The 26,940-nt window shown below is 48.3% G+C and overlaps 1 protein-coding gene across 2 annotated transcripts in view; it reads right to left on the reverse strand.

Moving 5' to 3' along the window:
* LOC104138524 (unconventional myosin-Vb) overlaps positions 1-26,940 on the reverse strand; it is a 133,778-nt gene that overhangs the window by 74,164 nt on the left and 32,674 nt on the right. For both annotated transcript variants that reach the window (XM_068924538.1, XM_068924537.1), the window contains exons 5-12: positions 18,444-18,600; positions 15,495-15,638; positions 14,483-14,564; positions 10,936-11,043; positions 9,847-9,956; positions 7,673-7,938; positions 4,690-4,771; positions 2,991-3,131 (exon numbers count right to left, since the gene is read on the reverse strand). In XM_068924538.1, the coding sequence (XP_068780639.1) occupies positions 2,991-3,131; positions 4,690-4,771; positions 7,673-7,938; positions 9,847-9,956; positions 10,936-11,043; positions 14,483-14,564; positions 15,495-15,638; positions 18,444-18,600 (1,090 nt within the window). The remainder of the gene's footprint in view (positions 1-2,990; positions 3,132-4,689; positions 4,772-7,672; positions 7,939-9,846; positions 9,957-10,935; positions 11,044-14,482; positions 14,565-15,494; positions 15,639-18,443; positions 18,601-26,940) is intronic.

The following is a 26,940-nucleotide window of genomic DNA, read 5'->3' on the forward strand; positions in this document are numbered from 1 at the left end:
AAGATGGTGACAAGGTCCTTTACGGATTACAAGGAAACTTAGCAGAAGGTGCAGGGTGACAGTCCCACAAGGATTATAAGGCTCCTTGTGCAGATCAGGGATGTAACGGGAGGTTGGACCAAATGAGGCACTCTCCAGCCTTAATAACGCTATGACAGCTCTTAACTCTGAAGACTTGAAAGCTGCCTAGTTCAATCCAAAGAATACAAACATATCTTAATGCCCTCTTCTTTCAGAGCTGCAGGTTTTATGGTTTGCTTCCAAGAAACAGCTTTAGTCCTTCAAACTCCAGTTTCTATGCAAAAGCTCTTTCATTGCCAATTCTCATTTCTGTCCTAGATGGTTCCCTCCTTTTGTAAATCCGGTGGCAAGACTGAAGGTCTATGACCTCGGTTAGCCACACGCCTTTAGCATATCCAGAATACCCCCAACCTCCCATTAAAAATAATAATAATAATAAAAAAAAATCCACCCTGCAAAGTGACAATTTTAGCGCAATCATAGAGGATTTGTTGCCAGTGTTTCATTATGCTGCCAGAACCCCACTGCTGCCATTTCGGTCCCCGAGCACATTTCCCCACTGCACTCTGCGCTAACAGGACGGCATGCTGATTACCCTGTCGAACGCCTGCGCCCGCAGAGTCGCTCGCCCTCCACTGCTCTAGCACCAGCACGGCTGTCCACAGAGCACGCTGACGGGGCCAGGACTGCTGCCGCTAATGTGGGTGTGAGGGCTTTCATGCCAAAACTGGTGCTTTTACTTGACAGGCTTGCTGAACTTTTCATAAAGCTGAAGACTGCTTGCAGGTTATCACAAAAGAACCAATTTGAGGGCTCATAAAAGAGCTGGTGACTAATCACAGCATTCCCCGGTGACACACGAGCACTGAGACAATTGGCAACGGATGTGGGGGGACAGTTCCCGTGCTCCAGTTTCTTGGGAAAAAAAGCAGAGATTAAAAAGTACTAACAGTTAGAGAGATATTTACAGCCAACTTCCCACAGGACACGTCGTTATTATTTTCTAGGAGGAGAATTGCCTCCTAGATGAGAGTAGTGCCCTATCTAATGCAACGTCCTGTCACCAGGAGCAACCAGTGCCGGGTGCTTTCGAGAGGAGCAAAGGGAGTCATCAGATGATATGTCCTCTGGGAAACTTTCCTTCTGGTCCTCTCGATACCTAGGAGGTGGCTCAAGCCTGAAGAACTCACCAGGCTTAACAGCATCGAGACAAAAACGAAATGGTGCCGAATATCAAGCAAAAATTTCTGATATCCCTCTGAGCCAGTGCTGGATAAGATGCTATTTTAGGGAAGTTATAAATTAAGTTGAATTTGCTCTCATTTTTAAGTAAATTATATTCAGAAATAGAAACAGACAGGATAAGACAAGCTAGGAAGAAGGCTGAAGCTTTTTCTCTGTTGCACATATCCTTTTGGCTGTTCCTGCTCGCTGAGCATCTAGAAGACCTCAAACGCAATTTTTTTAGGTGTTTTCCCTGGCCACAGTCATAGCCTGTGCAGGACCTGGGACCTGCAGGTTGAAGACAGGCCGGCTGCATCTGGGGACTGTCACACTGCAGAGAGTAGTCACTTAACAGGTCACCTTCCTTTCACAGACAAGGACAGGTCACACGTCTCCTTAAATCCCAACAGGGAACAAAGTCTAAATAATGAATCCCAAACCTTTCCCTCTGATGCAACATGACACATCTGTCCTTGGGCCACTGAGTTTGTTCAAAGCCCACGGATCTCAGCAGACCAATAAGAACCAGTTGGGCCCCTCTGATGACCTTGGCCATTCAGCGGTGAGACCTCTTCCTTGCCTGTCTCCATGCACTTTAAAATATACATATATATATGCATATAAATATTATTTATTATTTATATATATTTATATATAACTATATGTATATTTATTGTTTTTATATATATATATATATATATATACACATATACATACATATATATATATATATATATATAAAAATGTCCCCAGGCTTTCTAATACAACTTGTCTGCCCTTTAATTAAAAAAAGAAACAGAAAACAAAACAAAACAAAAAACACCAAGCAAAAACAAACCCTCTGTCTCTATCGTTTTAGAACGACAGACCAACAAAAGCGACTCAAAGGCAGGACTCATTTCCAAACTCCAACGAAAGAATGCTGGATTAGTTACTAAATGGGAAGCCAACTCAAGTGAGGACACTTCTACAGAAGGTCATTGCTGGCTCCTGTTTCTCTACACCAAAGGAGCCAAAGGGACACCTGATTTCGGTCCTCTGCAAAACTACGGATTGAAGTCAGAGGGAATTTGTCATCAGCTTCAGCAAGTCCTTGGAGCATGGCTGATTCTCTCATTACTCATCACAGCCCAGGCCTGATTTTCACCACTCCACAACGCAGCCATTCCCCGAGGAGACACGTTTCTCGCTTCAGGCCTCTGGCACAGTTCAACGCAGCAAGGTTAACCAACTTGAAGGCCCTCCCAGGCAGACTTTTACCACGTGCTGAGTGCCACAGAAGGTGAAATTCCAACATCTGAAGACTTTACGCTAAGTGTAGGTGACTTCACCCCAAATAACTGTCGCAGGAAGATTCAGCTTCCCCTTGGGAAAAAACAAGGGCTGAAGTAGGGAAGACTGCCAGCTCCTGGATCATGTTGAAGGAACTGAACGTCACAAGCACAATCTATCCCTAAGTGCAGCTAGGCCAGAAACACAAGCTTTGGCTTTACATGGTACAAACAGGGTTCCCAGTTTATGAAGGGAACTGTCAAACTTATGCCAAAGAGGCTCTGAATGGTCCTGAAGCAAAGCAAAGGCCAACTGCTTGCCCTAGGCATAAGCACCCAAGCAAGGCATGTGAGAGAAGTCCTCTACCCTCTTAGGAGCTGCTACAGGCCAAGGTCTGCATGCTACAGGACAACCCAATCTTTAACTTTTAGAAAAACTAAAATGCCAGGAAAAAGCCGAGTGGCTTTCTTTACCTTGCACTCTTCATCCAGCAGGTCCAAGATACCAAGTTTCGCTTCTATAAGGTCTATGCAGGGCTGGTTATCATAAAAGTCTATAAGAGTCCACGGGATTTCTTCCTTCACGTACTCTTCTTGTTCCAGCTTAAACACGTGCTGAGATAAGGAGAAGAGCATAGTTACCAACCTGCACCTCGAACCCACACAGGGCCAGCCCCTTCCCCATTTGCTCGTTAATAAATGTACAGTTTTCCCACAGTACGTGAAGAAGCCACAGAAAATTTAGGTGCTTTGTACAGGCTTTGTCGCTTACAGAATCTAGCTTCTGGCAAGTAAAATAGAAGTGCTACACTAGGAAACCATGAGACAAAAAAAAAAGTCTTTAAATGACTTTCACTCAAAAACTACCCAAGCTGTCACTGCATCTAAGTAAAAACCATGTTCTGAAATGGCCACGAGATGCACCTGGGGCTACTACAAATCCCTCTCTCCTTCGGGGCTCCACCGATTAAACCAGAGACCCGCAGCAGGTTCACTAGCCCAAAGTCAGGTGGCGTCGAGCGTGTGCGCCCCGACGGGTGAGCACCACTTCGCAAAGAGCGCAATCTTCCTAGAAGAGGTATCGCCATCAGTACCATAACTGATTCACAAACATCTCTATTGCAGGTTCTTATTATTCTGAAAAGAGTAATAAAGAAAAAGTCCTTTCTATGGCTTACATACGTCAGGCCTATCCCCAGGCAGATAAATTGTCTTTGGCTATTTCTGAGATAATCTAAGCATATTAAAAGAAAAAGATTTTTAAAGTGCACTTTTCTTCCTCAAAAGATGGCTTTTTAAAATCTCTTCAAACATGTCATCTCTGAGTTCGAATTTATAAGCTTTAGAAGTGATAGCTGGACATATTAAGTAAGATATGAAAAGTGCAAGTACAGCCCATTATTTACTTCTCATTTTTACAAGCACTGCTATGATGTATTAGAGCGATCGCAAACGTTTGTGCCAGGCAGATGATACAGTTTCAAAGCGCCCAAGTACTTAGTTGCTCCAATTTAACAGATTCTCCCTCAAATCCTGAAATTAATAGCAAGTTTTTCCCTGTTGACGACCGGAGCAGAAGATGACCCCTTAATGATTTTGTGTTCAGTCCGGGTAAGAGCTTATAGCTAATAAAACAGAAGAATGTAGTGTGTCACGTGTCAAACCGAGAAGGACCGTGTATAGCCCTGCCATTTAATCCAGAATTTCAGCCGCATCCAGAGGTTCCAGCCCCATCTAATCAGCAGGTTTTTACTCAAGCACAAGGAAAATCAGGACTCAGCACAACCACCCCCCCGAGGATTAGCGTGGCTTAGGAACAAAACAACGCCGGCAAACTTCCGACTCGCTCAAAAACATTAGCGGGCCTTTGCCTAAACCATTTGTTAAACATGCTGCCAGGATCAATTTTGTATTTATTATTTTATAACTAAACCAAGCATCATTTACAACTTGGCAGGAATATTTAGTGCAATTACAGTGTGCAAGCCTTGCCCGGGAGAGACGGTATCGGAAGGACGACGGTCATGCCCGCCCTGAGATCCGGCCAGGCTGCAGATCAGGGCCATTAAGTGGAAGCCAGACATGCAATAACATGGCCTTGATGAGCGTGTTGTTGGGTTTTTCCGTTTTATTTCGTTTTAAGTTTTATGGCATGTTTCCAAGTTGACCTTACCGAGTTGAATTGCTGCTGGAGCTTTTCGTTGGCGTAGTTGATACAAAACTGCTCAAAGCTATTCACTTCAAAAGTTTCAAACCTGCAAAGCAATGAATAAATCAGCATCAAGGGCTGCCGCTTTTAAAAAAAAGTCTTCTTCGCTCTGCGATGGTGTCATCTACATGACAGGAAACATCAGTTATTTAGTCTCGTTAAATGCCTTCTATCCCAGATCTACGCTTTATTCCTCGAATCTCAAATTTGTGTCTCTCCTTTCCACAACTCGAGGGATTGGAAAGGTCTGTTCTGCTAAGCACAGTCGGATGCTTAGTACAATGGTAGCTGCCTGCAAATTAGGTGGTAGTGCTGTCTGAGACAAGAAACGTAACAACCCCTCTTGCGGAAAAATATTATTAAATATTAAGGGTACACATATTCACTGCAGAGGTGATGGTCTTGGTGCAAATAACACAATTTCAGCACAGCATCAGCGCTCGCCTGCCCTTCCCCACGCTCCTCAGCCAAATCCAGCTCCGTATTTAAGCCCATTAATATTTTTGCACAGCGTATTTGCTCCATTTTGTCTTTTCTCCTTGTTCTGCCCGTGTGACTGGCAGATCCCAAATCTGCTGCTGCACTAGGGTTTATACTAAAATATTCAAAGTTTGTGAATAAGTTCAGCGCACGGCTGGCTGCCTCAGCGTTCACACTCCCTTTCGCACTGCAAACAGCAGAGGAATGAAAACAAACCGTCCCTGCCAAATGCAGAAATGTCTGCAGGAATTTGCTTTTCAAAAGAATCATAAGGAGCTACCGAATTGCCTGCAGTAAGTGACCCGTAATTCCTTCGCACCGAACAAAAACACACCAAAACACACAGCAATCAGTAACATCTTAGACGAGTCCCAAGCGTCAGATAACCACCAGCACAAAGTACCGAGTGCTGTCTTGGAGTAAAGCATCTTTTAGGCAAAGGAATACTGTTCAATACCTTCAATTCTTTATTTTTGTTAACAATTTATTCAAGTTATTCCAGCATTATGTATTGCTACCCAACGCTATAAGCCTTCGAGGCGCTGCTTCTCGCCCCTCAGGTGAGGGGGCCGGTAACGTTTGTTCTGTAAAGCAGCAACGCTAATCCCAACGTAGAGGTCACCTACTCAAGCTCGCCCTGTAACACTGCAACTATAGTAAGCGATGCAGATTTCAACGCTGCATGCTCTCACTCCAATACTAACACAGGATTACAGGTGCCGAGTATTGGAAACCCGCAGCCTCCGCATCCTCAGCTTGCACCCGCTCCATGCAAACCCTCCCTACGGAGACGACCCCCTTCCACCACCCCAGGCAGCGCCCGCGCTGGCCATGCTCCTGGGGCACCAGGCTGCACGCAGCTCTTTGCCCATCTAGTTTAGCTCCTCTCCAAGAGGAAAAAGAACAACAGCAGACATTTGGAAAATATCCAGGATTTGGCAGAATTCATTCCCTTTCCCAGATAACCCACGTTCTGGGAACCAGACTACTTGCTAAGACCCCAGAGGCTCAGGGTTGCAAGCACCCAATGTCTCTCTGGTATATGGTTAGTTATTATTGTTGTTAGCAATTATTGTTGTTGTTTACTATTACCAGACCTGAGCACAGCCTGATTTCACTTCAGCTCACACCGCGGCACCCAAGGGGTAGTGCTATTTGCTGGCTGACGTGCTTGACGTGATAGGGAGAGGAGACCTGCGCCTCAGAGAGATTTTTGTTCCACACTAGCAGGTTTTCATGCCCAACTTAATCTTTCATAAGCGCTGTTCTCAAGTCTCCTTTTAGTTATTTCTGAAAGAGCGCATCCCATTTCCCAGCTCAGGCATCCGCATACCTACCCCACCCCACTGCAGCCACGTGGCTCCAGCTCCGAGCTTGATTTGCCACGTCCTAGCCTGCAGGGACACCGACTGAAACAGCTTCTCCATCTCACCCTCACTTTCCAGCCACCCAGATTGTGCTAACTCCAGCTGGTGACTGAAGATCTTTCAGGTGCTGTGCCATCCACCTCGGACAGTCTGGACACGTGCAAACCTCTGCCAACAACCTCACCATCTCAAGCTGTCCTTTTGGGATCCCAACCAAACAGAATCATATTCCTATCATACTTCATAAGAGTTTTCCAGGAAACCTTGCTGTGTGGCAGCGGTTGCTGATGGAGCTGAGTCAGCAGGACTACACCGATGCTCCAGCACTGAAAGGGGGGGCTGTTGCTGTTCAATGGGATGCTACAACCAACAGCCCAACTACCAGGGCTTGCAGAAACGCCATGGGAAGTTGTACATACAAGCATCAAGATCCACTCCCAGTAACTGTGTGGGTATTATAGCTGTAAAATCTTTCTGTAGCTGACCCAGAGCTGTTCCAGCAGGATTTCATTCTGAATTTTGCCTTCAGCTACATTTGACAGACCTTACATGGAATTTGCACCTAGGAAGCTGCTCCAGGAGCAGTTCCTGGAGCAGCTGCAACCGGTCCATCCTACCTCGCCTGCCCTGAAACAGGAACAAGTGAGTATCGTGATATATTGAGGGAGCAAGGACGGTCACTACTGTCCCACTTCTCCCTTTTCCTTGCTCCCAAAAGGGACAGAAAAGACTGTGTGAAGGGAGGGAAAAATCCCCAAACCAGGAGGCCTCTTTCTTTTTCTCCAGCAAAAGGAGTGGGAATAGTCATGTTTAGGGGATAAACAATTCTGCCAATGGAAGATGGTTCAGACTAAGAATACTCACGTTTGCATTTGAGGGTCTGGGGCAGGTCTGGCCCCTACTTGGAGGGGACAAGGAGCCTTTCTGCAGTCAATGATGTCAGAAGGTCGCCCTTTCTATTATTCCCACCCCTACCAGAAGCCACAGGGACAGCTGCATGTTAAGCTCAGCACAGACACTTTAGGAGATCGAGGGTGCTCTGTTAGAAGGGCAAAACAAGGCGTTAACCGTAACCGCCTTAAAAGCAAGAGCGTCCCTACCCATAGATATCGAGCACGCCGATGAAGGAGTGCTGCTTCACAGTGGTGTACAGGGCTTTGTTGATGTGCTGCACGATCCAGTTGAAGAGCTGGGCATAGATGTGCTTAGCCAGGGCATCCCTGGCGTTGAGCACCTGCTGAAGGGACATGCTCTTCACGTAGGTCTCGGCCGTGGTGACCAGCTTCCGGTGGCAGAGCCAGTGCTGCATCTGGCTGTGCTCCACGCCCAGCAAGCTGCAGAAGGTGTTCAGGTGCTCGTCTGTACTCTGCGAGGGGAACAACGAGAAATGAGCTCAGCAGGTGCTCTGCGACACTTGCAGGACAAAAATCAAAATTGTTCCCCTTCCCGCCGCTGTCATCCGACCCCACCTGTCTCCAGGGAAATAGGTAGAACGGCTTACATGTAGCACTGAGCAGTGATGCTGCACGACTTTGCTATACCCTGGCTATCTTTAACATCTCAATCCCCATAAAAGAGTAGATCTATACGGTAAGTGCCAACGGGGAAGAGCACCGTTGGCTTTGTTCCCCCTCCTGTGGTGACACCGTGTACTCCTGGAGGACATGCTCCCCTCCCAGGTGCATTCCCCGAAACCCTTCCTGTCTCAGGCTGTGCGACTCGGTGCGAAATGATGACCAGGATGCCACAGCTACAGCCTGCGCCACGTTAACACAAGCATCTAAACCCACCAAGGAGCAGGTGCAGCTTTCTGGTGTCTTTTCTCCAGAATCGCTATTTTCAACACCCCAAAGTAGACTAAGACTAACAGAACGTGAATGCAAAGACAGCATGCCATCGTATTTCCCCTTCCACAACCTAACCCCACCTATTCTGAAAAACAAAGTTGCACAGTGTGTGTTATCAGAAGGGGCTGTGTTTCATGTAATCAATAAAACGAAAACTGAACTTAGTTTTAGTGTATCTTTTTCCCCCTCAGACAACACTAGACAAGGCACTCCCAAGTCCACCGTGTTAAGAGAGCAGGCACCTTCTTTCAGATGATGAGAAATCAGTCTCCCTTTTGCCAGTGTAATAACATATCAAAAGGAAATAAGTTGTTTCCAACTAGATTCGTATTTATGTAGAATAGGGGATGGGCTTGGGAAAGGGGAGAGAAATGCATTTGTAAAGTGCTCCAGGGAGCTTTTTTGCTCTAATATGTTTTTAGACCATGGCTTCAAAGTCCTCACAGGATTGATTTAATACCACGCAATTAAATTTGAAGGTAATTAAACAACGTGAACTCCATTACAGAACTCAGCGTTGCTGGAGCAGACCAGCTTTACATATCCACGTTGCCAAATATCAAGCAAATTACCCCCAGCATCCAACTAATTGCATGCTGCATTATCTCTAGGGTAACACTAGGAGTGCGTGCCGAATACATTTTAATATTTTAATTAGGAATAAACGATCCAGTCTGGGAGGCAATGATAATTGATAGGGCAGTATTTGCCACATAATCACTATTTTTTTCCCCCTGAACAAACACACAGAAACAGGAAAATCACTGCTAAGACATCTTCGGTCATTTATTTCTACTAATTAAGTGCAGTACTTTGCAGTCGTGCACTGATCTGCGCAGTCCTCCTTTGAATACTCAATGGCCACATTTCCAAAAGTGGCCTCACTCACTTCAGCGTCAGTCTCCACCAACAACCAAAAAACTCATTTTGCTTATTTCTCCTTAAATATCCACCTCCCCACTGGACGACCCCACATGCTGGTGGCACTGAAAGATTTGCCAGCTTGGCCTGCAGCAAAGGTGGTCATGGAAAATTAACACCTGCTGCTGCTGGCAGTCACTGGTCCCCCAGTACTTTATGCGCTAAGGGTGGCCAATCTTTTAAGAAAGCAGAAAAATCTAAAGACGGGATGGGTTTTAAGGTGGTAAGTTACATTTGTGGCTCTTTCTAACATAAAAAAAGAACTATGTCGTTTCCAGGCAAGCTAGCGATGAGAAGCAGGGCACCATTTCCCAGGGAGGAAAAACAAATCTGTCAGGAAATAATGCCCGATGGGTTTCCTACAAAAAGCAAAGAAAAACAGGAGGAAAAGGATTCCCTAGGGCTACCTGCGGAGGTCCTGCGAAGCACGAGGTAGCCAACACGGCCCGATTTACGAATATACTAAACCCTACGTGCAGCTTCTCCCACCCTTGCCGGTGACCTACCGAGACGCTACAGGCATCGCCATCCCGTTCGGCTTGGATGTCCAAGTTGCCTAGGTGCAGAATGGCAGCGATTATCCTGAAAATGGTCATCTGGTGAGACTCCTTCACTCCTGCGGGAACAACCGGGACCCGATTGGCACAGAACGACCTCAACAAACATCATCGGGCAGAAGCGACGGCTGAAACCACAGCTGGAGCTATCCATATCCACCGTTACGTCTCTACCCCTTTCAATTATGGTCGCGAGCGCGGGGGAACGTAAAACAAAAGCGTTCACGCGCCCGAATCCCAACGGCTCCGGCCTCGTGCTCCAGCTGGAAGCGCTGAGCCACCGGGAAGGCGCCACAAAGGGCCACCACCGTCCTGCCGTGAGCTCCTTGTCCTGGGTCTGCCACTGGGGGTGGGTAAAACGTGATTGCTTCTTGTATTTTCTGGCAGATTTTTGGAAGCGTTTCCAGCAGGAACATCATTCAGCACCGGTCCATATGGAGTTTCCCTGCCAAATCCTGCATTTCGGTATCCCAGCCGGCTTTCTGTGCCCTGACCGGGTTAAGCTAAGGGGGAACGAGCAAGGCTAAAGCACAATGGTGCCAAATTTGGCGGAAAAGCCAGCAGTTAGAGCACTCGCAATGACCCTTCACGCTCGCTAGAGGCCCGGCGCAACGCCCACGACGGGCGGCTTATGACTGCCCGTCTTCAGATCTCAGCGCGATACGGCGGCGGCTTGAGAAGCGCTGCCCGCCCTTAACCCGCACGAGGGTGAAACTCTACAGCGGGAGTCCTTTTTCTGCCTATAAACAGGGTGAAAAATAGCAAGTCAAAGCTGTGCCGCAGCTCTGAACCTAAAACGGTTTGTTTAGGGAGTCCGTGTGTGTCTCCACTTCGTTGTTGTTTTGCAGGATAGGTATCAGAAACACTCCTACCGCTCATGTCAAAGAACAAGGTGAAGCCAGCTGGGTCAACGGGAAGATCAATTTATGGCTCTGAGGGCAACGGGAGAGCAAGAAAATCCAGGAAGAATACTGAAAACATTTGCAAGAGGCTGCGTGGCCGGGGAGGGCTGCTGGGCGCCCGCAGCATAACGCTTACCGAGCAGGGTGAAGGCATGCCTGGTCTTCTCAAAGTCATCAGCATCATCCACGCCCTCGATGGACACGTCGCCTCCCTGGGAAGCATAGAAGAAGTCTTCGGCACATGCTAGGGGAGAGAAGTGAGCAAAATAAGCCCGTCAGCGAGCAGGCACGAGGTCAATGAGGAGGGGAGCAAATCTGGGCTTCTTTCAAACACGAAAGTCATTGCAACCTCCACAAAACCCTCCAGGCGGCGTGGCCGGAGGTTAAGGGAGGCGTTCATGAAGCCACCAAGCACTTCAAGCACGGACACCGATTCCTTGTCTGCTGGTGGGAGGAAATGCTGCGTCACCCAAAAGGTACAGTCCTGGCCCAAACCAGATTTAAAACTCTCTATCTGTGCCACCGCATCAAAGCTTTTGTCCAATTCATTAGCTGTCTGCTAAACTCTGAGTGTATACATATCTCTCTCTCTATATATACACACACACATACACGTATGTATATATATATGGGGGGGTAGCTTATATATGTATATACGTATGTATATGGAATAAAGGTTTTTTCCCACATTCATTTCCTATTTCAAATTAGGGTTTGGGGGTACACATACCCATGACCGAAATAAAATAGAAATGTTAACGCCTTTCCCACATAACGCTTCTCCTTAGCCACAGGGAGCAAAGGGAATAGCAGAAACGCGCACAGTGTCAGAATTGGACCATCCAAGTACATATCTGTGCTTTAACGCAGTCATTTCAGGATGACACAGGGCTAAACACTCCGGAGATCGGGATTCGAACGTAGGCAGAGGAGGGCAGGAGATAGCAGGGTACACACGCACTTTAAAAAGCATTTTTTCCCAAGGATAATGAAAATAATGAGGAAAAGCAGCCCACTGTGCATTCCGCGTCCAGCTGCTGGTAACCTTTCAAATCACTGCAATCTGCGCTTTTTTGATGGATGTTGCCACCAGAAGGGCCTCGTCCCTTCGCAGCCTACCCACTGGCTTTTACATTAGCTGCACTTTCAAGCCACAAGAAAAACATTTAACTCTCTTTACGTATATAACCCCCTAGGATTGAAAGGTTTCACTCCACTCATTGCCAGAGCATCGGAAATTGGGGACAGAAAACATCGACTGGGGTCAGCGAACCGATCGTCATCCCAGCTCTGAACTGTCCCGTCTCGTTCAGCAGGACTTTACCCAACCGGACCTTAAATATCCCAAATAACCAAGGTTGCAAAGCAGTTGCTCCTTTTGGAGGAGCTCCCCAACCAAGCATATTTCAGAGAATGGGGATTTAAAAAAAAAAAAAAAAAAGAAGGAGGGGGTGCTGCTTATCTTAAGCCAAATTTCAAGCCCTGATTTGCACCCGCTGCTCAGATACAGAGCCCCGCACAGCGGATGCCGAGGCATCGCTCCGTTGGGCCGTTCCCACCCCGATTTCCCACCGCGGGGAAGATGTCAAGCTGCGAGCGCTGTGCCCCCTCCTCTCCCTGCCGCGAGCCCCGGGGCACAACTCACAGCTACTTGAATATTTATATTTCAATATGGCTGCTATGATTTTAACAGCCATGCAAAGGCTGCGATTCATTGCTTAACCCCGTTAAGCACGAATGCTTCATGCCATCGCACAGCCGTCACACCGCTGTTGGAAAGGGCACTGCGTAGCATGCGCGCTGCCATCGGTTCAATCACACATTTGCTTCCTAGTTTAAAATTAGACTTTTCGGCACACTTCCTGCATTGCAAGAATCAACAGGAATTTCATAGCCAAAGAAAGTGAAGGAAAAGACACTTAAGGCTTTTATCCTGAGAATCTGCCCCAGTCTTAGTAGTAGTTATAGCACAGAAGGAAGTCATCGGTTGTCTCCTCCAGGAGCAGCCTAGAACTGGCGTGCTGCCACATCACCACGGCTGGCATGTGCCTAAAAATCTCCACGGGACATAAATCAGCTCCCAAGCTCACCCATGCATTGGTGAGAGTACCCAGCACCACTCTTCACCCCTATCCCCACGACGAAGGTCAAAATCTTCACTTACAGGTTTGCTTTGCAGGACTCAAGGTTAGTGCTCCTGCCTGTTTTCCAATATTTTGCAATACAGAAAGAACTGCTGTCCTCTCCTACATGCAAGAGCCAAAGGAGAAGCAACAGCTCCTGTTTTGGGGATGAGAAAATATCCGTCCTGCTCTCAGCTTTAAAAAGGTGGATTTTTACATCAAGATACTCCCTGTGTTGTGTAAGACTTGTCAAGTCACAGTTGACATGTGGGTGAGGAAGAGCTCACTGATGAAGCAAGTTTGGGTTCCCACTAGCCATCTTGAGACGTTAACTGGGAAATCTGAAGCAAAGTTCATAATGAGAAGACTCTTTCTTTTAAGAGTGAACTGTGTGTGTCTGTATGTATGTACGTGCATATGCAGAAAACTGCCCAGCACTATTAACTCAACAAGTCAGTGCAGAGCTGGGTTCACCCAAGAACAAAACCACTCTGAGCTCGGGAATCGCCATTTCCTGCCCGGGTAGCTCTGCACTGCTCCGTGCCACCAGAAACCAGGCCACCAAGCTGAAGGGCACCGACACTGTCACCCGAGCTGTGCACACAACCATAAAAAAAATTCAGAGAGATATTTCCAAGGAAACGCAAAACAGCTTTAATTTGAGAGAATGGCTTCTTTTTCACATACTGGTGCACCATGGGAAAGCACAGGTGATGACCCCATGCACTGGCACCAGGAAATTTGGAGCAGGAATGAGTGAAGGCGGCTTCCCCTCCAGCAAAATGCTTGGTGGCCTCACCAGCAAGTCCCACCACCTCCTGTGCTGCCAGCTGCTGCCATTACACATTTTCCTTTTGGGCAATGAGGCTGAAAGCCATAGTCACAAGAGCGTAAAGATGTCCTGGATGACTCATCAGGGGACAAGGAACTCTCTCAGCCTTCAATATGATCTGGAACTACTAGCAGAAACTATGCTTTTTATGAGCCAGGTTTAGAAAGACCTAAGTCTCCACAGATCCACTTGCTCCGCGAGGAAAGAAAGGGGGTGGCACAACTGCAGTTCTACCAAATCAATTCCTTTTGCAGTTTGGGTTGAAATTTCTTATTCTAGGATCCCAGTAGACAAGCGCCTTACTCAGGATCGTCTCATTAAAAAGAGTCATATAACCCACTGGCAGAAATTCTTGGAGGTGCTCTTAGGGCCCAGCGGTGGCCTTTTGGGTTGTGCAAGCTTGCAACGGGGACCAAACACCTGGGCTACATCATTGGCAGATGATGTAACCTGCTAGGCAGGCCCAGCAGCACTGCCTGGCACAATGCAAACTTCTCCACGTACTTGGCACACAAGCCTCAGCTAAGAGGCTCTTGAGATGGCACAAGCAAACACAGGCATCACCTGCACCAACAAGCCCTCCAAGCCCATCTCCCTTCGCAGCCAGCTGCCACACGCAACCTACGTGACGAAACACATTTCCAACCCTACTATATTTTCCTGTTGTCACCATAACCAGGCAGCACGCCAGCGTGTCTCACGGCCCCCAGGGAAGCAGGAGTACTTACTTAGTGCAAGGTCTTTAAATTCTGGAAGACTCGCTGAGGCACAAAGCTGATAGAAGATGTGGTAGTTCCTCTCGTCCTCCGCCTGACGGGTGAGATACAAATTAATTGAGGGAACAAACTGAGTTCAAGTCAGGGAGGCCAGTTAGCAAGTCCAACAGATGCTCACCACTCTGGAATAAGCTCACTAAGCTGACCATCCAGCCTGGCACGGGGATCATCAAGAAAAACTGCAATGGCTCGAGTCCCGCCATACAAAAAAAGAAGCCTGATCCACCAGGAAAGCTACGACTTGCTTCAGAGTGTGCAGTGAGGCTTTAAACACCAGCACACTGCCATGCATGTTCCATTTCAATGCACAAAGCCATAGAGCCTCAGTCTTATATATCTGCATTTTGGCCCACACATATGGCAGGGAAAGTTTTTGTTATTCACAAGCAATTCACGTACGTTTCTTTTTAGAGGGTGACTGTTTTGCTAGGAGACAGATAGGCTTGTTTTAAGTTCTGCCTTGACCTTCAGTATGAGAAAGCGTGAGATTATCAGCAGGACTGACACATTTATGAACGTTGCATGATGCATCTGCCTGCAGTGCTACAAGCCTGGAAGCAATGCCTGCATTAATCCTGTATAACCAATTCACAGAGCGGCTGCTGGGCAGGTGTGGAGATGAAAGAGTTGGGGGAAAAAACATACCGACTTCTCAGATATACTTGACCTGATAGATGGGGTTATCTGCAAAACTAAGGCGCTCAGGTAACTTATGCATTTGAAAGAAGGATTTATATGAAATATCAAATACTGCAGGAAGAGTTCAAAAAAATAAAAGGGATCATTTTAGGACATTTTGGTGATATCTCAGAGCTTAATTTAGGCTCCAAAGGCAACATGCCATCAAAGTTTTCTTCAGCAAGGGGATTTTATTTCTAATCCAAAGAAAAGACTCAGATTATTCAATTCCAAAAGTAGAGAGCCCAAAAGAAAGAAAGAAAGAGAAAAAGGCACATCTCCTCACCTGGAACACCACTCTTGATTTTTCCAACAGATAGGTCCTCATGTTGGCACCAATGATATGGTATCTTTTATCAAAGCCGATCTGAATATATTTCCCAAAGCGGCTGCTGTTGTCATTCCTTGTTGTTTTAGCGTTTCCAATTGCCTGCATGAAACAGAATTAAACATTAAAGAGAGCACTTTTGCTGGGTTTGCACATTAACTCCGAAACAGAGTTTGGCTTTCCATAGCCAAATGAATAAATCACTGCTGCATAAATAGTCATGGCAGGATTAAAGAAAACCCCTGTCCCGGATGGGCGAAGGCACAACCCGAGCCCTGCTGATGGCAGGGCAGCAATGCAACGTTGGAGAGGATGCTGTTACTGTAAGGATACTACTTCCATCGATTTTCCTTCCATAGAAATTCTGGAAACACCATGCTTTCAGTGTGCAGGTCATCAAAATCCCAAGGGATTAAACCTGACCCGAGCAGGATTGATACCCCATCAGCTCATCTGCTGGCGCTCCCCCGTGATGCACGCGTGCTAGAAGGATGGATTTGGGCAAAGAGCATCTCCCCGGAGGCACATTGCGGCAATATCTATGCACACGTGCAGACGCACGTTGCACCCTGTTCTGCTGTCAGCAGCACGGGCGTCTCTAGGGGATGCCAACGGGGTGCAATATGCCGCAGCAAACAGTGGTTCCCACCCCTAATGCCCAGGCATAACGAAGCTGGTTGTCCATCCGCGACACAGACATGGGTGCACTGCTCCACACCGACGCTGGACTTCTTCTGGAGCGCCCTGGGAATAAACGTCAGGGCAGCAGGCTTCATTCCTGCGGAGAGGGCAGGGAAAGGAAACCTCTCCCAGCACTCCTCATTCCCTACTTTTCCCTTCTCCCCCATCCACATCTCTCCGGCCTATATATTCAGAGGATTTATCCCTTTATGTCTGGCTGATGATAAACGCTTCACTAATTCCAATCTCTTCCAATGCCAAGGTCTTCTGAATTAAAAATCTGCCATCAAGACATAATCCCCGAGAGTCCCAGCTTCAGGCAGCACCATGAAAATCTCCACTGCTGGCACCCGAGATGGGGGGATGGAGAAGTAATGGCTCAGTTGACCCCGGCAGCTCTTCCAAGGGAACATGGGAAAGGGGGAATCTTGCTCGCGCTTTGCCTCTGCTGTGCGTGGAGCAATAGCAGGAAGGAGTGTACAGGAAAGACCACTCAGCACCTCTCAAGGGTGAAGAGAGAAACCACTGAAAAAGGATAGAAGAAGGTGAATGAGAGTCCTCTTTGCAGACCCCTGCATGGACACAGAGAGGATAAGACTAACCTTGGACTAACCAGCCAGACCTTGGACTAACCTGCCAAACTGCCTTTGGCTTGCTTTGCCAACCAGGTAGTGCTCTTTTATAGTATTCGCACTGGCCACGTTCTCAGCTCTTTCCAACAAAGACAGGTTCCCTGGCCCAAAACACATACATTTCATCCAGAATCGAACACAGGAAAGAAAAGCAAGATGGCAATAAATTTATGGGCTCATATCACAGCATGAGTAGCTCCTCTGCTGCTTTTAAGTGTGCCCAGTTCCCCAGCAAGGCACTGTAACGAGATCCCAAAGAGGCATGGCAGGTGGGACAGGAAAGGCGAGTCATAAAGGCTAAAATAGCATGAGGCACGCGCTGCAGCAGCCCTCAGCATCCTCCCTGCAGGACTTTGGTGTCTGCTCATCCACCTCATAACTTACTTTTTTAATTACAGCTCTAAATCAGGTAGCAAGCTGCTGCAACAAGCGCGTTCCCACTCCAGCTGGGGCGGGTTTCGCCTAGATCATCCACCACGGTTGGGCACGTTGGCCAATTTGTCTCAGAGGTGCTGCGAAAGGAAGCCTGCCTACAAAATAAGCCCCAAAAGGATGATGCTATGCTCAATTAGAGCAACATTGGTACGCTCTGCCTGTAAAAGAGAAAGTGCAGAAGCTTGAAGGCTTTATCTCACGTTGAAGAAGCCCAGGTCTTATTTCCATACCGACTTGAATATTTGGCAAGCAAAAGTGCTTGGACTCCAAAGTCTGTTTGGATAATGAGATTTAGGCACTTGGACATTTAGTTTTACCACCTAGTCACAGCGTGATGGAGCAAAGTTGCTCTCCCTTTCCGTTACGTTTGCAAAAGGAAAAAAAAAAAGTGCAGCTGTATACAGAAAATGTGCGACAGCTCGGGCTTGAACCTGCACACACAAGTCAGGCGAGGATAGAGAGGCTAGAGATTTGGGGCAGTTTCAGGCTGGTTTTCAGCCACAGCTCAGGCTCGAGCAGTGGCATTTCGCCACAGAAAAGCGGCCACTTGCTGGCAGAACAGCCGAGGCCAAATGAGTTTCATCGTATAGGCAGCAATTAATTCTCTTAGTGGTGCAAATTGCACTTGGAGGTGGCAGAGAGTAGCGGTTCATTTTCAGCACGCAGGAAGGAGCCTTCAGAGGGGGATATGGAGAGATCGGAGCGGATGCAGAGCATCCCGTGGGCGCCAAGGTCTGGCCTCGCTTCTGAATCCGCAGCAGAGCCACCGGACCGCCCGCTTGCATGCTTTGTAATAGCCACAGAGAAGTACCAAAAAATAATGCTGCGTTGAAATATTTAGAATAGATGAACCAAACAATCCCTTTTTTCTCTTATTTTATGCATATGAAATCCACAAAAGATGAGGAAGTGCTATGAGGTGGCAAGAAGGGGAGGAAGGAGATGAAGCAGATAAGCAGCAACGAAGCACCCATGAACTACACGGAGACTATCAGCAAACGCCCATACTTTCAGACCTCTAAGAGTCACACTGAGGCTGGAAAACACGGCTGGCTCATCAGCCTGCAAGACCCACTATTCCAGCAACACGCTGGAAAGAAACAGAGGCCGTTACAAGCCGGATAAAGGGAACAACCCAGGTTTCCCAGGCGGATTTTACCTCCATAATTGGGCTTGAGGCGAGGACTTTGGCTTCAATGTTGGTCTCGCTGGCGGACCCACCGACGGTTGCAAAGAAGCGCATGGCGTATTTGGCCGAGACCGTCTTGCCAGCACCCGACTCGCCGCTTACAATGATGGACTGGTTCTTCTCGTCCCTGTTGCAGCAGAGAAGAAAAGCTGGCATGAGCTGATCTATTTTCTCGTTCAGCGTTTGCACCAGACAGTAGTCCTCTATCTTCACATGTCTCCCCTTCCCTCACTTTTTTCGCGCTGCCTTATGAATGCGGAATACACTCTAGACTCTACCAAAGGAAAGGTGAATAATATGCAATTGCAAAACATCCCACAACAGCTGAAATCCCAAAGGCCTAAAGGGAGCTCGCACATCCCCAAACATCCCCCAGCTCTTTCGGTTGCAGTGGGAGACTAAGCCTCCCACAAAGCGCTGCTGCTTTCGGGCCACCTGGAACATGCAACCTGGGGCTGAGATGCCTCTTTGTTATAACACTGAAATAACAAGCACCTGCAGCTTGACATTTATCTGGGGAAGCATTAACATGAATTTGCTGAATATCAGCTGCTAATGCTACAGGCATAGTTTCTCCTCCCAAGGCCTCCATGCAAGCCTTCAACTTCTCAACCAGCAAAAACAAACAAAAAACCCCCCAAAACAAAAAAACCCTCAAAATAAAAAAACATCGAAAATATTGAAGCAGTGCAATCTAGCACCCTGAAATTAGGCAACAGCAGAAGTCATTTGATCCTCTACGCAATTAAGTGAAGATCAGTATTTTCACATGTATTCCCACAGCTGGTTAAACTTCTACAGCAATAACATCTCCCACATCAGATTCACGCCATCGCTGCTTATTCCCCAAACCCTGCCAAAATTTCAGTCACTGCTCCAAAACACGGAGGTACGACGACTTCACTGAAATAGCCAGGGGCAGAATAAAATGAACAAAAACCCATATTTTCAAAAATGGGTAGGGTATTTTCAGAAGGATTTTGCTTCTTTTTGGAGGGGTAGAGGGGATTGGTTGAAGGGAAAGACCAGGAGGAAGAAGAAAGAGGATGAAGAGTCCAAAAGCAATTCCTGGTAGAAACCACAGAAGGGAAGTTTCTTTGGCTGCTCAAGTTTTGCAGAATAAAATAGATTTCAAGAAGGGCCCAGCAATGGGAAGACCCGGCAGCCTTATCCTCCTCGCACCGCTACCAAATTTGCTTCTAAAAGGAGAAGGGCACATCAATGTCACAACGCAACTCAAGCAAACATACGCAGGGTATTCCCACCCACCTCTACCCAAAGGCACTACAAGAGGTGGAGACGCCGTCCCGGCACGGGCAAGAGCAGCAGGGAAGGGGACACGGCAGCAGTTGATCTCCTCCACTATCGTACATGTATATCTGAATTCCTTCTGAGCTCAAGTTGACTGCATTTCCCTCTCAAAAGGATTAAGCGAGTCTCAAGCATAACATTTTGGTGCAAAACGTCGCTGCTGCACGCTTCCAGGAGGTGAGGACGGTCGAGCCGATTCCCGGCTGCGTTCACGTTTTTCTGAGTCTCTCCCCTGGCGATCTTGATCGCTGCCCCAGGCACTGGCTAACAACGTAGCAAGAGGCACCGTCAACCGCTTCATTTATTAAAAGGAGCTTCCGGCTGCTCCGGGAGAGCAGATCCGCGCTTCAGCCGCCTCAAACCATGCTGAGAGCAGCCCCTCCGCGCTCGCTAGGGAAAGCGGCCGACTATTCACAAGCACAAGTTAAATTAAAACAGTGAAACATCACCAGCAGTCTTCAAGAATCAGCACAGAAGCGCGTGCGAAAATCCAAGTTTTTATGGAAATATCAGGTAGCAAAACGCATCCAGATCCCCAGGCAAGGACATACGCCCCCAAGAAGTGCTGTGCACACTACTGCCACTTAAGATTTTACAACCTGTGCCTCTTCCATCGCTTTTTCCTCTCCTGGTGGTCCTACAAGACCGACTGAAGAATGATCCCAACTGCTCATGCTGGCATCTTGCCGCTGCATTTTCGTCTTTTGGGCCAAGACCTGCATTTCAGCAGTGACACAACTTGGCACGAGACGAGGGAGAAGCTCCAGCTCCGGGGTGGTGAAAGGAGCACGGAGATCCAAGCTCCGGACTAGGGCTACAACAGGTTTCTCTACAAACTCTTACGCTCAATACACATATATTAATTAATGTAGCTTAAAAAGAAAGTTTTACCTGGAAATATTAGGATTCACAAAGGCCTGAGCAACACTAACTGTCTGCAGATGCAAACACTGATACGTCTGCAAGGCACACACAAACAGTATTAGTCTACGGTGAGTTTTCTATCCAAGACTGAGAATTACGACCTCTCCATACCAATTTTTACCTCTGCTTTTACATACCAGCTATTAAGGTGCAGTTGCAGCGCGGTTCAGGTCTGATCACAAACTGCCTTTTCTGGGATATCCCCAGATATATTCTCTCTCCCTCTGGCTTGTCTTTTTTAAAGTATCATCGTGCCACTAGTCAGGATGCCACTAGTCAGGATGACCCCACAAAACTAGCACCAGGATCTCCACCGGTGGCTCCATCGACTGGAAACACTCACGTTGGAGACATCTGCAACACGGCGCCAGCGCAGAAGCCCGGCCAGAGCGAAACACGGCTGCAACACGTAGCAAGGCTGCTGCTAAGCGGGACTTTTTGCAGCGCACGTCGAGCTGCAATCACTGACCTGCCCAGAGGTGAAAAATTCACCTGTCCATGATGCCAGGTCCTGGAAGCATGCAGTCCCCTTTCATATGTGCGTGCTCAAATTCATCCCTGCAGCGCGCAGAAAGGTTAACGAGGTCTTTCCGCCATGCCGGGGGGCAATAGCCGCCTGCTCAGCATCTCTGCAGTACGAGGTCCCGCAGCTGCACCACGTCAGTGTTTGTAGCAGCACCCAAAGCACTCCAGCACCTTTAAGAAAGCCAAAGCGTACCCAGTATTCAAAAGCACGCACGAGGGAAGAAGGGACTCGCGGGAGTTTTCACACGCATCGATCCAGAAAGCAGCTTCTGGAAAGGCAGCTCTGGGATTTCAGCATCTAAAGGTACGGTACTGCTTGAGGCTAAAAATAAAAGCCTATAGTCTATACAGAGTTCAAACAGACGCTTGCACTGGTTTGAACTAACTGCTAATTACCAGCCTTTGCATTAAGGAAACAGTCCGTCCTTAACCTGCAATGCAAAAAGCTTGGCTGCGATACAGAGAAGGCAGCTCAACCCAGATGCGTCTCCCCGCCGCCTCCGAAAGACACGCGGAAAAGTCCGAGCTTCAGATCCGCATGGCTGGATCAAAAAAAAAAGAAAATCTCAAATGCGCTAACGCTAATGCTAATGCAAAGCCCCCTCTCGGCGTGGGGGCTGCGGCACAGGGCGGCCCCGGACCCTTACGCACAACCTCGCAACTCCAGCTAACTCCTTCCTCCACCTTCCCGGGAAAACCCCAGCACCGCAGATATTACTTCAGCTCATCTGAAGCTCAGGCTTCATAAACACATGCTTTTTTGTTATGGCAGAACAATCAGAGGGGAAATCGGGGCAGGAAATCTCCCGGGGGGGTCCCCCGCACACCAGCATGCGGAGCCGTTCCTTGCTCGCAAGAGCCACGGGATACGATCCGCCGGGAAGGCCCTTCGTTGCGGCACGGCGGTATTTTGCACTCCCAGTTCCCAGCCCTTTCCTGGCCAGGGGATAGGAGACGTCCCAGCGCACCAACACAGATGTGACCAAGAGCCTTCGCCTTTACACACTGGCTTTTATTAAAAGCAGGGTGGCGTATTTGCAGACTAATATATCCCGAGCGTTCTCCAGACCTACATCACAGCAATAAACTTGCCGTTTTCTTTATTTACTGCTTTTCTTTATATTTATATTTTTTTTCTTTTATATTTACTGCTTTTCTTCAAAGCAGTAAACAAAGGCACGAGAAGGAATGGGGAATTTCAAAGGAAGTCATTTCGATACCTTTCCCCTACGGAAATTATCATTAGAACCAGCAGCTTTAAGCAAACTATTGAACTTCATCTCGACCTCACCAGCGAGCACAAAAACTCGTGCGCTGGAAACACAGCTCCTCTGCGAGAGCAACATCTGAAGCAATCGAGGGCAGAGCCCGACCCCGGGAGTAATTATCAGGGGTCGCTCGAGCGCTAATCCCTGCTGCGACACTAATTCCCCGTGTCGCAGGATGAGTCAATGGATGCCACTGCATTTCTGCACTGGAAATAATATTTAACCTACTTCTTTTCGGCTGTTTGGAGGATTAGCGCCCATAAAGCAATCTGAAGATTAAAGGCGCTGTAAGTACCACAGGTCAAATTTAGTCCAACCGTAACTAGAGCGCCCATAAAGGCCGGATGCACTTAACAGCAGGCTCTAAGACAAGGCTGCACGGTTGCAGCCTCCAGCCAGCGCTCGAGCCTGCACGCGTAGCCTGCGTCAAAGCAATAACGCCGAAAATAAACACCTGGGAAAGCAGAAACGCAAAAAATTACACACCCCTTTTCAAAAGAGCGTGGAGCCGCGCTGCCGCTGAGAGCTGACGGCGGTCGTCGCACTTGCTCGCTGTCCATCGGGGTTTGCAACACCACGGCTGGCTCCTTTGGCCAACGCAGGTATGAAAACGTAACGTGGGGACAGTGGCGCTTTTCCTCCGGAGAAACCTGATAATTTGTTACTTAACGTTAGGCAGAACAAGAGCGTGTCAGGATGCGCTTCCCACGTTTCGTTGGGAAACGAGGAGAAAATAAGGAGCCTCCTTCGCCGCCGAAGCCGCGTCTCCTTCTTCCCGACCAGCCCGGCTTCGAGCAATGTGACTCCGTTTAGCCAAATCTCTTCTCTTGGGGAAAAACTAAGAGCGGACGATCTCCCGGCTCTCAAGATTAACCTCGGCGTCCATCCGAGACGCCCGTGCAGAGGTCTGGGCGCTTCTGGGTGATGCTCCAGTGAATCAGCGACCCCCTTGCTAACGCCGCGGGAACCCCACTAGTCCCGGCGCCTTCTTCAAGGGACCTTCCTCCCTGGCCCACTTTGTGCCCCCCCCCTTGGAAATACACCCCTAGCAGCGGGGAAAGCCTACTTCCTCCAAAGCCTCGCATAGCAGGTTCTTGCAAAACGCTGAGCCATCTCCATCTTCTTGCAAGTCCTCGAGGAGTTTAAAAAGAGGACCTTCTCCCACCCCGTGGGGTAACGACAGTCCCCGAAGCAAGGTCGTTATTCCCAGCTTCTTCACCCCAGCCACAGGCAGCCCAGCGACGCGTGTGAAACTCCCACGCTACCCTCCAATTAATTACAATCAATACGCGTTAGGGGAACCGATTCTCTGAAATCGATGGGAGCATCGATTCTGGGGCGCGCGCTCCGGCCTCTCCGCCTTCGAGTCTCCCGAAATTCAATGAGGAGTAAATGGGATGGGAGGAAGCGGCTGGAGGGTGGGGAAAAAAAAAAAAATCAAAGACTTTGGGCTCTAATGCAATTACAGGGCTTGCAAACACAATTCTGAACGTTTAATGACAGCCGGTGCTACAGCTACGGCGCCTCGGGGCTCTCGCAGCTCTCCCGCACCCTGCTCGATACACCCTATTAGCGCTTTTCTCCCCTTACGGGAAGCATTTGAAGTTGCGCACGAGGAAATAAAATCTAGGAAATAAGACGTCATCGAACTCCCCCCGCCAGCTTCACACAGCCAATACTTCAAGGCGTGCACGGTTTCAATGTAACCGGCCAAGCCCAAGGCAGCTATAATGCCAGATTATAGTAAAAAGTCACCTTGGGTTTTTTTTTTCACCTTCTTTTTGGTATGTTTTAATTTACATTCACCAGCCACCCTCACCTAGGCGAGGGTGAGAAATCAGACTGCGTGAGTAAATCAGTTTGGGTTCATCTTCAAACAAAGCCAGAAGCAGAAGGAAATCCTCCAAACACATCCAAAGCAGAGACGTGGCTTCGACCGGGCCGCTGGGGAAGTGGCGCCTCTCCGTCCCCACAGAGCGTTCACCTCCGAGCGGAGTGACGGCAGTGCTCAGCAAAGCAACCCCACGGCTCTGCCACAAGCACCTAAACCCAACACAATCAGCCCTTTGCTTCTTGCAGTCTTTTGCCTCCATCCAGCTACGCGGCCGGTCACGGCACACGCACTCTCGCGACGCTGCCCATACCAGGGCTGGTCCGTTGTGAGTATTTACGGGTTTTCCTATAATAGATATCTCATTTCTGACTAAAGCACCTGACAAACAGCATTCTAATTCCAAATTATCCCCCCCAAAAAATCATTTTGTCCTCCACTTGGCTTCAGAGCATCTCTGCCCCCTTCCCACCATGGAGGGGATGCGACTGGAGGGTCTCCACTCGAGCCCTTGGGAGACGTTGCCTGGTGTCTCTTGCGTTCTCTTTGCTATATTAGCCCTGGAGAAGCTGTGTCCAACTGCTTCTGCCAACCCTTGGGGCTAAGACCAGCACGAGTGCTGACATGGTTATGGGATCCCTTCACAAAGTCTCCACCACCTCGAATGCAATAGCATCAGCGCTGCCCGGTGAGCTCCAAGCATGAGACAGCTTGTCCAGTGCCCGCTGAGAACCGATCTTACTCGATGCACCTCGAAATCTTGGGTATGAAAACGACAGTACGAAACTCGACTTAACGTAAAACCAGCTTCCATCTTCATCTCCTCCTCCTCACTGTCCAGCAAAACACTGTCTTCCGTGCAATCCTTATCGGCAAGTGCTCCACAGTGGTGGAAAAAAGCAAACAAGGGGGCCTGGACCTCTGCAAGACGCAGACCGCGCGTGCTGCCTGCTGGTGGATGCAAGCAGCCATTTCTTCATTTCTGGCATGTACCCTTGGCAGCGCAACGCAGGATTTGGGTGCAGTTGCTTCCTACAGAAATTGAAGGCATCTACTGAAAAAAAAAGTTACCTAGAGTCCTGACCTTGGAGCCCTCGGTGCCCGAAATGGTGCCCTCCCCGTGCAGGAGGGCAGCAGCGAGGGTGAAGAGGAAGACGCACGCTATTGCTGCACCACCCGTAATTCAGCAAACATACAGGAGATGCAGTCATGGTTTTAAAGCAAACATCAGGGTTACCCAACGCTGGCCAAGCCGCAGCTGATTGCTGGAAGGAAAACCCACAGCATTTAAGAAGGATTTTTGCATTCGTAGTTCTCTTCATTTACTAAGAGTGCTCATTTTAGAGTTTGCACATTACTTAAAAAAAAAAAAAGCCAGGCGGCTTCTGGAAAGCCCCTTCCCGGTGGGCAGGGCACAGATGCAACAGCAACAGGACCTCACCATAAACTTCAGCTTAACCAAGACCTTACTGTAAGCGTTGCCAGAATATTTGTCTTCCCACAGGCGTCGTAAAGGTTAATTAAGGTGCGCCGAGGCCGTTCGCACCTGCGGCAGGCAGATGTTAAAGCATTTGGCAAGAGGCATACGCGGAGCGGTGCGAGGTGTTTTTGTTTCACCATGCGGAACAGCTCTGCGGGCATCTTGCATCTGTTGGAAACGTCAGCCTGATGCCTGTGCAGTGAAATAAAGAGCCCAGCACTTAACGCTTTCTTGTAGTCCAGATGCTTTTCCAGAAGTTTTTGCAAGTCCTTTGTTAGCCATGATCTTTTTCACTGCAAAATTTGAACATTGCCTTTTGCAGACATTCAGGCCAGCTAAGAGGGGCGGGCTTCCTCTCGCACCGGCTACGCAGGGGTTTAGAGGCTGTCACATATGACTTTTAATCACCTGCCCTTTTTTTTTTTTTTTCCCTCCTTTTTTTTAAAGCTGTTTTTACATGCAAGCGCTACAAAGCAACTCTGGTCATCCTCTTTGGGAAGAGCGTTCATTTAAAGGGGACTTTTAACACGTGCCCTGACCCACAGCAAGTCCTTTGTCCTGCACTGGGTAGACCCTGCCTTTTGCACCCAAGTGCTGCTATTTCAGCTGCCTTCACACTTCCTGATTACATCCCGGCCCTTTGGCTTATCAAAAACACGTCACGCCCTGCCTGCTGCCTTGTCAACACACTCACAAAAAGGCCTGCGGAGCTTTGCCCTCTGAAACGTTGAATCTGCCCGGGCTATTCACGGGCGGCCCCAAAACCATCCGTCATACTCCATCTCGGCGACACCTTTTCTGAAGGATTTATTACCCTACTGCAGCCTTTAATGATAACACCGTTCTCAAAGCTCCTGCCTAGTGTATATAACGAGCCAAACTCGGACTGGTGGAAATGCTGCCAAATTCTCCAGAAAACGAGTGAAACCGCTGAAAAAGACACTCGTGCAGCTCACAGTGCCCGCTGTTCTGCAGCGGTGACAGCAAAGCTGGGTTATAAAAGAGATCATTGCAACCAGCAGAAGGAACCGGCAAGAAGGTCCAGGCAAGACAACCCATAAATATCTCCAGGTATGTATACAGTACGCATCTGCTTCTCTTTTTTTCTTTTTCTTTTTCCCTAACACA

The sequence above is a fragment of the Struthio camelus genome, chromosome W (genome assembly GCF_040807025.1).
Source record: "Struthio camelus isolate bStrCam1 chromosome W, bStrCam1.hap1, whole genome shotgun sequence".
Taxonomy (NCBI): domain Eukaryota; kingdom Metazoa; phylum Chordata; class Aves; order Struthioniformes; family Struthionidae; genus Struthio; species Struthio camelus.